The sequence below is a fragment of the Quercus lobata genome, chromosome 2 (genome assembly GCF_001633185.2).
Source record: "Quercus lobata isolate SW786 chromosome 2, ValleyOak3.0 Primary Assembly, whole genome shotgun sequence".
Classification (NCBI taxonomy): Eukaryota; Viridiplantae; Streptophyta; class Magnoliopsida; order Fagales; family Fagaceae; genus Quercus; species Quercus lobata.
This window is the reverse complement of record NC_044905.1, coordinates 30155915-30169111: the sequence shown is the minus strand read 5'-3', so window position 1 is coordinate 30169111 and position 13197 is coordinate 30155915. Positions and strand designations below refer to the sequence as shown.

At 41.9% G+C, this 13197-nt stretch overlaps 1 protein-coding gene across 1 annotated transcript; it reads right to left on the bottom strand.

Annotated features, from left to right (window-relative positions):
- Nucleotides 1–6268: 6268 nt before the first annotated feature.
- LOC115962766 lies at nucleotides 6269–7371 on the bottom strand. Its single transcript, XM_031081641.1, has 2 exons — nucleotides 6891–7371; nucleotides 6269–6783 (listed from the first exon to the last, which is right to left on the bottom strand). The coding sequence occupies exons 1-2, from the start codon at nucleotides 7369–7371 to the stop codon at nucleotides 6269–6271; spliced, it is 996 nt and encodes a 331-aa protein (XP_030937501.1).
- Between the last annotated feature and the right edge of the window lie 5826 nt (nucleotides 7372–13197).

Sequence of the window (13197 nt, the reverse complement as noted above, 5' to 3'; positions counted from 1 at the left end):
CCCCAAACATGTTTAGAATTCTAGAGAGTGTAGACGCCCTTAATGAAAAGATGGGCTTAGGGTTGACCCACCACTACGTCAACTGGGTGTACAACCTTCACCACTTAAAGGGGCAGGGATATTACCTAAAATCTAGGTACCCTAAAGTTAGGATTATCCAGCGCCTTCCTGATTCAAACAAGGGCTTAAACAAAGACTTTTTGATTGTGTCCGAGGAGTAGCACGATGACCTCTTTTGCCTGACGAGATAGGGGACACCAGGTAGGGTCTTAGGTCTAGGTGATTTATTTGTACTTAAGTTTCTCTTTAATTCACGCTATTTCTTACTGATGATATTTTTTGTTTCTCTTAATGATTTTGCAGATAAGAACGTTGCTGTGCCTAATTTCAATCTGGTGAACGAGTCAAGTTTGGACAAGATCTTGAAGGCCGAGATGTTTGTACACTCGGACGGCCAACTTAGGGCAGCACACATCATCCTTGGCTACACACCTATATCCAAGACCTTCTAGGCGTTGAAGTCTATCATTAAGGCACAGGACCCGCGTCTTCATTGGATAAGTGTAGCCGCGCTGGGTTTCCTCATTTCCGGTCCAATACTAGAGGGTGTCTTTACCACCAACCCCATACCAAAAGGAGTACCTAAGGTAGAGGCTTCCTCTTCTTGTCCTATCAATAAGGAGGAGGAGGAAGAAAAAGAAAAAGAAGAAGGAGAAATATTTGAAGTGTCCGATTCCAAGGACAACTTCGAGGTGTTCAACCAGCCACTGTCTCCAATTGAAGAAAGCTAAGTACAAGAGGCCTCCCCCGTTCTAGACAACATGGGAATACAATGAAAGTCGAGGACTGGTCTCTTGGACGCAATGGAGTCTACCTTAGGAGGCAAGGCACCTAAGAAAAATGCCCAAGCTAAACTCCCTCCTCCCCTTCCCACTCAACCTCCCCAAGTTGATCCTGTTGATCATAAAAGGAAGAGGGATCAAAGGAACTAAGACTTGTGGGAGGGAGGCAAGGGTCCTCTTCCAAAGGATGCCGAGCCCTAAAAGGGGGCAAAACAGGCCAGGATGACCCAAAACCTTACGGATAAAAGAGCTGAAACCCAGGTTAGGGTTCTAGTCTGGGCACCTCCCCATGTCCTGGATGGAGTCCCCCTTCTTTCTGATGCATCCATCAGGAGTTCCCATCAGGAGAAGGTGGGTTATGTTGTTGATGCATTGGAGCAGGCCTTGTTGCTACCTGCAGACATGTTCGATCTAAGGATCATGAGAAAACATGAAGTGTTCCTCAGTCTGAAGAAGGACTTGGCCTAGGTAATCCTATTAATAACTTTTGTCACTTTTACTTTCATAGCATTAATTTTTCTTGTACCTATACTCATCTTGGATTTTCTTAACTCACATGTCTTCTTGTTGCTGTTTATTTATTGTCTTTGTCTTTTTCTTTTTATAGGCTATCCAGGCCGCCTATAGAGCTGAGGAGATAGTTATCAGCTCTCATAGACTAGCCAAGGACGAGAAGGGTAGGCGCATTGCCGCCATGAAGTCCTTTGAGGTAGTTGAGAAGAAGTCTCAAGACCTTACTGCTAAGCTAGCAGAGGCTGACCATGCCAAGAAGAGCGTCAAGTTTGCCTTGAATGTGGTGGAGAGGCAGGCGAAGGGTCAGAGGGTACTTCTCCGCCAGGCCGAGGAACAATTGGCCGCCTCCAAAGAACAAATTGATGCTCTCAAGAAGAAGTTGGAGACAGAGAAGGCCTGAGATCAAGCAGAGCAAAACGGCTACGACATAGGAGTAGCTGAGACCGAGGAGGCCTTAAGGGTTGAGGTCATAGGGGTGTGCAGACACTACTACTTCCAAGTGTGGGATGAGGCCTTCAACCAGGTTGGGGTTAAGGCCTCTTCTGCTCTTAGGAGGGTAGAAAATGTGTATTACCCCCCAGCCATACGCGCCTTAGGCTCCTCGGGCTCTTGGGCCGAGCCGGTCCCCCTAGAGGCAGGTGAAGGTCAAGGCAGCCCATCCAAAGCTCCTTCTACAGTCAACACCTCTTCCTAGGAAGCAGGGCAAGCCGAGGACATTGCAAAGTTGGGGGATGTCAATAAAGAAGTAGTCCAAGATGTCGCCCTACCTCCAGTTGCCTCCAAAGAGCCCTTAAAGGAAAAAGAGGCTTCTCAAAGCATGGAGCTAGTGCTGGCCACCCTTCCCATACCGCCAAAAGAGGATCTCAAAAGCAAGGCCCAAATGTCCACCACGGCCGCATCTACTCAGCCTCCCAAGAACCCAAAAGACAAGCTTGTAATAAAAATGAAGCAATAGATTGTTCCCTTGTAGTTCACTTGTCTCTTTTGGAGGTTCAATATTAATGAAAATTGCAAGTCTTTCCCTTATAATTTTGTTGCCAACATTGATCCAAACTTAACCTTTGTTTGATTCAACACTTGAGAAAAAAAATGTGATAATGAGGTATATCTTGAACTTTTGATCTGCATAATTGGCAGTATAATTCTCACATATCCCATGATTAGTAGCAAAAAATTGTTAAATCTACTAAGTCTATCACCTTGGCAGAGCATGGTTTTAACTTTTAAGGATATACACAATAATGCAGCATACATATAGGCTTAAACTTACTTTGTACCCTATCCATTAACAAGTTTAAAGGATCAGAGGCATAACCAAGTCCTACACAAATTCAGGTATGCCTGTAAAGGCTTTAAGTGATGCTTATGAGCACCCATTTGATCCTTAAGTATGTAGTCTGAGGAGTCTAAAATAACTAAGGCTTTACCTTGACACTTGACAAAAATGATAGGAGATATTAATTTACCCAAAGTATGTGGTCCGAGGAGTTAGGCATACCTAAGGTTCTGTTTAATACTTAGAAAAATGATTTAACATATTAATTTACTCAAGGTATGTGGTCCGAGGATCCAGGCATGACCAAGGTTCCGTTTGATACGTAGATAGATGTTAGGGAGCATTAATTTACCCAAAACATGTGGTTCGAGGAGCCAGGCATAACTAAGGTTCTGTTTAATACTTAGAAAAATGATTTAACATATCAATTTACTCAAAATATGTGATCTGAGGATCCAGGCATGACTAAGGTTCTATTTGATACGTAGATAGATGTTAGGGAGTATTAATTTACCCAAAATATGTGGTCCAAGGAGCCAGGCATAGCTAAGATTCTGTTTAATACTTAGAAAAATGATTTAACATATCAATTTACCCAAGGTATGTGGTCCGAGGATCCAAGCATGACCAAGGTTTTGTTTGATACGTAAATAGATGTCAGGGAGTATTAATTTACCCAAAACACATGGTCCGAGAAGCCAAACATAGTTAAGGTTCTGTTTAATACTTGGAAAAAATGATTTAACATATCAATTTACTCGATGTATGTGGTCCGAGAATCCAAGCACGACTAAATTTCTGTTTGATATTTGAACAAATGGAAGAAAGCAAAGTGTATAATATAAAAAACCCAAATTCGGTAAAGAAAGCTTTCATTAATAATGTTATCTTCTCAGGTTGTTTACATTCCAAGGGCATGGTACAGCTTTTTCCTCTAGATTTTCAAGGAAATATGCACCTATTCTAGCCATTGATGTGATACGATATGGCCCTTCCCAGTTGGGTCCCAATGTTTTCCATGCTGGATTTTTTGCAATTCCTACGACCTTTCTTAGGACCAAGTTTCCAGGTGCTAGTGGCCTTAGCTTTATGTTGGCAATATATTCTTGCTTGCGCTTGTGTTGATAGTAGGCCAGTTGGACCATGGTGCTTTCTCTTCATTCTTCAATGAAGTCTAAGCTCTTCTCCAATAATTGATCGTTGCTGCTCAAAGTGAAAGAACTTGTTCTTAGTGTGGGGAATCCAGTTTCCAGGGAAATAACTGCCTTGGCCCCATAAGTCATTGAAAAAGGAGTCTCCTCAGTGGACCTACGAGGTGTTATCCGGTATGTCCAAAGGACGTGTGGCAACTTTTTTACCCACCTTCCCTTTGCGTCGTCCAACCTTTTTTTTAAGCCTACTCACTATGACCTTATTGACAGCTTCAACCTACCTATTCCCCTGTGGGTATGCCGGGATGGAGTATCTATTTAATATGCCCAGGTCACAGCAATACCTCTTGAAGTCCTTGCTATCAAACTGGAGACTGTTGTCCGAGATGAAGGTGCGGGGATTCCAAATTGAGTGACAATATTTTTCTAAACAAATCTCTTGGCATCCACGTTTCTGATATTTGCAAATGGTTCAGTTTCAACCCATTTGGTGAAGTAATTTGTGCAGACCAACAAATATCTCTTGTTCCTTGCTGCCTTAGGGAAAGGGCCTACAATGTCCAAGCCCTATTGAGTAAATGGCCAAGGATTGGTCAGAGGATTAAGGGCACCTCCTAGTTGGTGAATGCTTGGTGCAAATCTCTGTCATTGGTCACATTTCTTTACGTATTCTTGTGCCTCCCTCTGCATATTTGACCACCAATACCCCTGAGTAAGGGCTCTGTGAGACAAAGATCTACCCCCCGTGTGGCTTCCACAAATCTCTTAATGTAATTCTTCTAGGAGTAGTTCAACTGCTCTAGGGTGCATGCATAGCAGATATAGGCCAGAAAATGATCTTTTATACAACTTTTGGTCCTCGTACAACCAAAACCGAGGAGCTTTCCTCCGTACCTTGTCAGCCTCGGACTTACCCTCAAGCAAGATATCTTCCTTAAGGAATAGGACAATAGAATCCACCCAACTAGGCTCCACCCTTATTTGATGAATATGAACCCCATCTCCCCTACTTTAGTAGGTTTACACAAGTCTTTCACAAGGATCACTCGAGGTTAGTTTTGTGCCGAGGATGTTGCCAACGTGGCGAGAGGGTCAGCATGTATATTCCTACTTCTAGGGATTTGTGAAAAATTAAAGGACTTAAATCCAGATTGTAAATGTCTAACCTGATTCAAATATTCCTGCATTCTGAGATCTTTGGCTTCTAACTCCCCCTAAACTTGGCCCACTACTAGCCTTGAGTCAGAGGACATTTCCACTACTTTTCCACCCATCTTTTGAACCATGGTCATCTCTACTAGCAGGGCTTCATACTCAGTTTCATTGTTTGTGGTCGAGAAGCCCAATCTCAAGGATTTCTCAATTGTAATCCTCTCAGGAGATATCAGAACTAGCCCCACTCCAGATCCTCTGTGGTTAGCTGCATTATCAACGTAAACCTTCCAGGACAAAGGTTCTTGTAAGGAGATTACACCAACCGATTTTCCAACTATGTTTTGCTCCTCTAACCTATCTTTTAATGGGGTTTCGGCAAACTTAGCCACTAGGTCAGCGAGGACTTGACCCTTAACAGAGGTCCGAGGCATGTACTTGATGTCAAAATCTCTGAGGATCGTACCCCACTTAGCAATCCTCCCAGTGTAATCAGTGCTCCGAAGTAGAGATCTAAGTGGGAGCTGTGTTAGGATAACAATTGTGTGTAATTGGAAGTAGTGGGGGAGTTTGCGTGTAGCATGCACAACTACCAAAATGGCCTTCTCCAGGGGTAAGTAACGAACCTCGATTTCATGAAGTGACTTGTTAATATAATAGACTGGCCTTTGTACACCACTATTGACCCGTACAAGTACCAAGCTTACCGCATGGGAAGCCACGACAATATAGGCGAATAAAACCTCATCCACCTCGGGTCTGGACATAATGGGAGGCTGAGAAAGATACTCATTCTATTGCCGGAAAGTTAGGACACACTTCTCGATCCATTCAAATCCCTTCCACTTGTTCAGCAATTGAAAGAAAAGTTAACACCTATCCATTGACCGAGAGATGAATTGGTTTAGGGTGGCGGTCATCCATGTTAGCTTCTGGACTTCTTTGGGATTTCGAGGTGGTTGTAAATTATTGATTGCTTTAATCTAGTCGGGGTTAACTTCAATTCCACAATGTGTAACCATGTACCCTAAGAACTTCCCTGATCCAACACCAAAAGAACATTTAGAAGTGTTGAGCCATAGCTTATGTCTCCTCAAGATCTTAAAGATATTGTCGAGGTCGTTAACATGTTCAGATTCCAACTTATTCTTGAATACCATGTTGTCTATATACACTTCAATATTCTTGCCCAATTGTGGTTCAAACATCTTAGTTATCATCCTCTAATAGGTGGATCCTGCATTTTTCAATCCAAAAGGTATCACCTTGTAATGGTAGTTTCCAATAGGAGTGACGAATGTTGTTTTCTCCTGATCTTCCAAGGCTAAAGGTATCTAGTGGTAGCCTTTAAAGGTGTCCAAAAAGCTTATCTGAGGATGACCTACAGTGGCATCCATTAACTGATCTATCTGAGGCATGGGGAAATGATCTTTTGGGCAGGCCTTGTTCAGGTCTGTGAAGTCCACGCATACCCGCCACTTTCCATTTTTCTTCTTCACAACCACAATATTGGCAAGCCACTTAGGGTAGAACTCTTCTTTGATAGCCCCAGCTTGTTTAAGTTTCATCACCTCGTCTTTGACAGAGTTAGTATGATCCTTAGATGAGCCCTGAGGTGGTTGCTTTTTGGGGGTGGCTGATGGGTTAACATTCAAATGATGACAGATGAAGCTCGGATCCACCCTTGGAGCTTCATAAGCATTCCACATGAACACATCAACATTCCTTTTGAGAAACTCTACCAGCTCTTCCTTCTCCTGAGGAGGTAGCTGAGCCCCAACCTGAAAAAACTTCTCCGAGTTATCACCTACGAAAACTTTCTCTAAATCCTCACACTTTGCCTCCTCGGCTGGTCCATCGGTAGGTAACACCGGAGACTTTGACTGCTATAAGCCTCCCGCAGTAGAGGCTGATGCATAATTGCTGCTACGAGACACTGTCTGGCCATAGACTGACTCCCCATAAACTCTTCAACTCGATTCTCTGATGGATATTTCACCTTCAAATGCAGAGTAGAAGAAACGGCCCTTAGGGCATAAAGCCAAGGCCTGGCCACAATGGCCGTGTAGGGGGAGTATGCATCCACTTCAACAACCTCTGACCTTGCCTGCATTGGCAGCCTAATCTGACCCTTTGGGATGACAACTTTCCCATCAAAGCTCACTAGAGGTGAATCATAAGCTGTCAGGTCCTCAGACTTCAAGTTTAGCTCTCTATACAAATCAGGGTACATAATCTCTACATCACTACCCTGGTCTACCATCACCCTCTTCACATTATACCCTCTTATTCTGAGGGTGACCACCAAAGTATCATCATGTGGCTGGATGGTTCCTATCTTGTCTTCATCCGAAAATCTCAGAGCCGGTTGGATCTCTATTCTAGCTCTCTTCAGCTCAGAATTAGGCTCTTCGACTATCAACTGTGCTACGGACATCACCCTAGAAGGATGAGAACTGGTCCTCCCAGGTGCAGTGAAGATGACATTAATTGTACCTAACGGGGGCCTTGAAAAAGCGTTCCCTTGAGCCGCTGACCTTGACTGGTCTCCTTGTCCGTTGGGCTGATACAAAAACTGCTGTAACCTTCCCTTTCTGATCAGTTACTCCAGGTGGTTCCACAGAGTTCTGCAGTTCTCGGTGATATGTCCCCACTCCTGGTGGTATTGGTAATGGAGGCTCTGGTTGCACCTTAAGGAGTCTCCTCCCATTTTTTTTGGTCATTTGAAGTATGACTTGTTCTTGATCTTCTCTAAGACTTGATGCACTGGTTCTCGGAACACAGTGTTGACCACTTGAGGGGCCGTAGATCCAGATTGTCCCGCGAAATCTCTTCAGGGTCTGTTGTTGTTGTATCGGTCCGACTTGAAATCCTTCCTATCCTGAGGGATAACCTTACCCTTCCCCTTGCGTTGTTATTAGTCTTCCTCGACCTGCTTATACTCATCGATGCAATCCATAAGTTGACGAACACTCCTGACTGGTTTCTTAGTTAAGGACATTCTCAAATCATGCTTGGTGGGCAGTCTGACCTTGAAGGTCCTTATGACCATGTTATCAAAATCCTTATTAATCTCATTAAACATCTCCCAGTACCTGTTCGAGTATGTTTTCAGAGTCTCAACCTCTCGCATGGACATGGACAATAGAGAGTCTACGGGCTGAGGAACCCTACTACACGTAATAAAATGAGACCCAAAATCTCGGGTAAGCTCCTTGAAAAGGCCAATAGAACCTACACCCAAACCATTGAACCACCTCGGTCTGTACGATCGTTGTATATGGTGAAAGTGGGCTGAGTGAATCGCCGAGGAAGTCTCCCTTCCTCAATCTTGCGAGTAAAAGGTGATTTGGAAATTTGTTTGAGCGCTCTGCTCATTGCATCATTCCCCAAGCCTTTGGAAGATAAGTTTTTGTTTTTGTGCTCATGGCAGTATTCCTCATCATGCGAGAAAGACTCACTAGGAGGAGTCCTTGATCTCCGCCTATAACTGCCATCCTCTTCTTCGCTAGAAGAGAAATCAGAAAGGGAGGGAGTTCGCCTTTTCCGCTCGTGGCATAGCTCCTTTTTTAAATGATTAATCTCCTATTGCATGGCTTTGGTATTTTCTTCATGGGAGAGATGGCTACCACCCCGCTTCTACTAGTATGGGTAGTATGCACACTCCCCTCCCAGTCCCTTCTTCGCTCAAGATTGAGAAAGTGATCTTCCCGTTGGGACCCCCTGGATTCTACCTGATGTGGACTTGAACCCACCATGGTTGGACGTCAGACTCACTGTAACACCAGAATTTCCCACAGACGGCGCCAATTGTAAGGACCAAATTTGGATCCCTAACCCTAAAGATGGATGGCCTAAGCCTAAAAAGCCTAAAACATTGAATTTATAGATAATGAGTTGGAAAACTGGGCTAAAATGAAAAGGAAAACCAATAAAGTAGATTCAAATAATAAGAATGGGTAGTTAGATTGATTTAAACTAGAGAAAATTGTCCTCGGTGCAATCCGAGAAGATCAGTTCTTATATAATTCTCACAAGTTTGGTTACAAATTTGATTCCTTATTGCTACAGTGCTTTCCTCTTCTTTTCTCGATCTCGCTTCTCTTACTACTTCCTTCCCCTTTTATACTCTATTCTTCCTTCATCTTTACCCTTCACGTGCAGGTCAGATAGTTGGTGTTGATCCCTGTCCCATCAATACATTCCATAAGTCTTCATGTAATAGCTATAAGATTGAAAATCACTGTTCAGGTATTACCTCCACATTAATAAGGCCAGAGAGTTAGTTGCAGAGCATTTAATGCAGTGGTAGCAACTTTCTTCTCAGATATTTTAGGACTTCCCCATGTCTTATGTTTCTACAATGCCCATCCATACCAACAGAACTTCCTGGAAAGTTCCCCTGGACAGTAGACCACTTCCTCTGACCTCGGACTTGGTTAGCCGAGGAGGCATTCATCCTCGGCCCACCCTCTCGGGCCATTATGACGAAAACTAACTTCTTCATTTACCAACACGGGCTCTCTTGACAACGTTTACTCCTCCTCGAACGACCTCTTGTCCTCGAATTAGGCCTCAGGCCCAATATCTATACAGATAATGAGCTCCTGGCCCAATGCCCCTACACCTTGTATTTCTCCTTCTCTCTTACCTTCCCTTCTCTACAATTCTCTTTATTTTTGCAATATTCAACCCATGTAAGATAAAATTTTACCGTATCTAAAGTAAATGAAAAGGAATCCACCGGAAAGAAAAAGAGTGGTGGTGTTTGAGAGGAGAGTGTGAAAGCGAGACTTTGACACTGTTTTGTTTTGTTGTTATAATCTATTTTGTTGGGAGTTTTGTCTTATGGGAGGTTCAATTGTCACTGTGTACTCGGACTGAGGTTTGTGGTCCTTTCGGGGAAAGTATCTTCAGCCACAGATAGAGGTTGAATGAGTGGTGGTCCACTTGGAAAATGAAGTAACGATAAGTTCAGACTATATATGGAACTTTTAATTCACTTTTATATATAACGAAGACTGAAAGAGAGCTTAATCTTTGTCATTGTTTTTTAGGCCGAGTGAGTGTTAGAGCAAAGATTACAATAACATTAGGTGAAATCGCATGTGATGGATTATGGGATCATGTGATCTATCAACTAGTTAACATTTTTTTCTTTTTTCAAATGGTCTTCGAATCAAAGTTCTTTATTCGTATTAAAAGATTGATTTAGGGGGTTCCAGGCATCATATGATCTATGAAAACGTGGATAAGTTTTCTAACTAACATTCTCCAAGTAACTACTGTCCCTAAACTAATGTTGCTAGCTAGCTTCAAGAGGCTAGTTGAGTGGTTTTTAGACCATACTAGGCAGTAGGTAAACCAATTCTTTCTCCTTATCATTATCCTTGTGTGTAGGGGGAAGGATTAGATGTGTTTGTTTTGACTAAGACAATCTTTGTTTGTTTGTTCCAACAGAAATTGATTTTCAAAAAAGCATTTGCAGCTGTTTGGAGTAATTGAGATTGTTGGTGAATCAGAAATTATTTTTTGATTGATTAAAAAGAAAAAGATAATTCTAGTGAAAAATATTTTACACTTTCATTTTCTGCCTCACTAAAAGGTCATTAACTGGATCTCCACTCCCACATTCATTTTTAATTACCCAATCACCACCCTCACTAATCTCCTTGTTCTTCGGTTGCCAACCACTGCTGCCAGCCACTGATCACAATTTTTTGATCTAAATTCTTCTTTAAAAAAAAATTATTATACATGTGCTTGAGAAAAGATAAAATGTGAGAAAATAGTAAAAAATATATTTTTTATAACATTTTCAAGAATGCAACCAAATACTTAAAAATAGTTTTAAAAGATCGCAACCAAACAATTGAAAACATTTTATTTTTTCGAAAAATATTCAGTCCAACCAAACACAGACAATCGTTCGTTAGAGCATCCACAGCAGCTGTGGCATAATTTATGCCATTTTGCCACACCAATGACTTACTTTATTATTTTACCACATCATTTTACAATATTTCATTTATCAGATGTTTTATCATTCAATCCTATACATTAAAATAATATTTACTACATATTAAAATAATATAAATAACACAATAAAATAATATATCTAACACAATAAATAACAACCACAATACTGCTGCTACCGCCGCCACCACCACCACCACCACCACCACCACCGCCACCATCGTGGCAGCCACAATCCACTGCAAAACAAAAAACTGAAAACAAAACCACCACCACAACCACCGTCATCAACAACCCACCACAAAACCCATTAAAGCACACTTAACCAAACCCAGAAAACATAGCAACTCAAACCTAGAAAACACAACTAGAACCCACTAGCATCGGCAACCCAAACCCACGAAACTACTAGTACTGCCAACCCAAAGCCACGAATCCACTTGCATCGGCAACCAAAACCCACTAGCACTGGCAACCCACAATTCCGATCTCACCTCAACGTTGATGCCCACGATCATGACGAACACTCTGATCTCACCTCAATGTCGATTCCGATCTCACCTCAACGTCGATGCCCACGTCGATTCCGATCCCATGATCGTGATGAACACTCCGGCGGTAGACCTCGCCCTCAAGAACCCCGATTACTGCTCGCACGCCGATCTTCATGGCTTCGTCATCCCTGGCACCCAGCTCTACCTCGCCTCCATCGTCGATTCCTTTGTTCTTTCTAGGTTTGTGATGATTCCATTTCTGGGTTTTGTTTTGAACTGAGAATTGGAGTTTGATTTGAGGTGCAAAGAGAGAAGAAAGAAGATTTTTGGGTTTGATTTGAGAAAAGAACACCGGTTGGGAGAGAGAGACAAATTGTGAGGAGAGAGAAAAGTCGAATAAAAAAATAATAAATCATATGCCACGTTTCGTCTGTACCGTGGCAAATTTGTGAGAGTACTGTTCAGTGTTGTATAATTTATGAGATGTTGAAACATCTAATAAATAAGATTTTTTAGTGTTTAATGTATCAAGTGTGCCAAATATTTAGTATTTGACATATTTACCGCATCTAGTGTGAATGCTCTTTGGTGGAAAAATTTTGAAGTTTCTAGCTTAGTGTGCGTGACTGACACCGTGGGGAAATGTGAATGTGAATGGGGGGTCATATGGTGAGAAAGTCATGAGCATTGACAGGGCACCAAAGTCACAGTAAGTGTTTTATGTGAATAGTTGTTGGTGTCAGAGTGGAGTTTACCAACTTGCAATAATGCCTAGGCAACTGAGGATGGTCTTTAATCATTGTTGACATGACACCGTAGCAGCAAGGCAGTGCCATAAGTTCTGATTGAAGAAAAAAGCTAATGCACTTCATTAGAGGAATGATGACAATGTAATTGAAACCAAACACAAAAGAGAAGATGCGAGGAAGTTGCTGACTGAACTACACTTCCTGCTTCAAAAGAACTTTGAATTCGTTTTCAAGCTAAAGATATTCTTTCTAAGCCTGCCACAAGAAACAAATTAGGCTCGAATGAGGCCCATTTTGCAGCTGCTTACAAAGCAAAATAAACTAATAAATAGCTCTCTATAATCACGAGGATTCTGCAGAATGCCGCTGGATATCATTTTTTTTTTTTCACAACTGTTGGTACCTGTAGTGATTGATGCAAAAGTGATGCTATTCTTGTGGGGGAAAAAAAATGTCAATTCGTAATATACTAATGTAAGGACTGTATTTGGATTAAACCCAGTACAGGATTGGGTTTAAACCCAACTAGCTCAAATAATAAATTTATAAAACGTGAGTGAAAGAGTTGGTTCTACTCTAAAAGATAGACCATAAAAGTTGCTGAATTAAGATTGTTAAGCACAAGTAAAGTAAGAAAATCTGTCCTCGGCACAGCTTGAGAAATTTATCTTATAATATCTTGTTGATAAATACAGTTACGAGAATTCACAATGTTATTGCCTAGATTTTATGATTTTTCTCCCGATCCCTTTTTTTTAGGTCATCTTCTTGTGCTATATATTACAATCTTGATGTTATCCCTACCATACACGTATAGGTATTACAATCTTGGTGTTATCCTTACCATACACGTGTAGGTTGGATTATAGAAGCTCCTCCTTGTCCCATTCAACACCTCCCAGAACCATCAAATAGTAGTTGTAAGGCTACTTGGTCACTATTTAGGTATCACCTCCACATTAATGTGGCCAGAGAGTTAGTTGGGAGGCATTTAATGTGAAAGTAGCAGCTTTTGAAGATATTTGTTACCTCCCTTTTCTTACC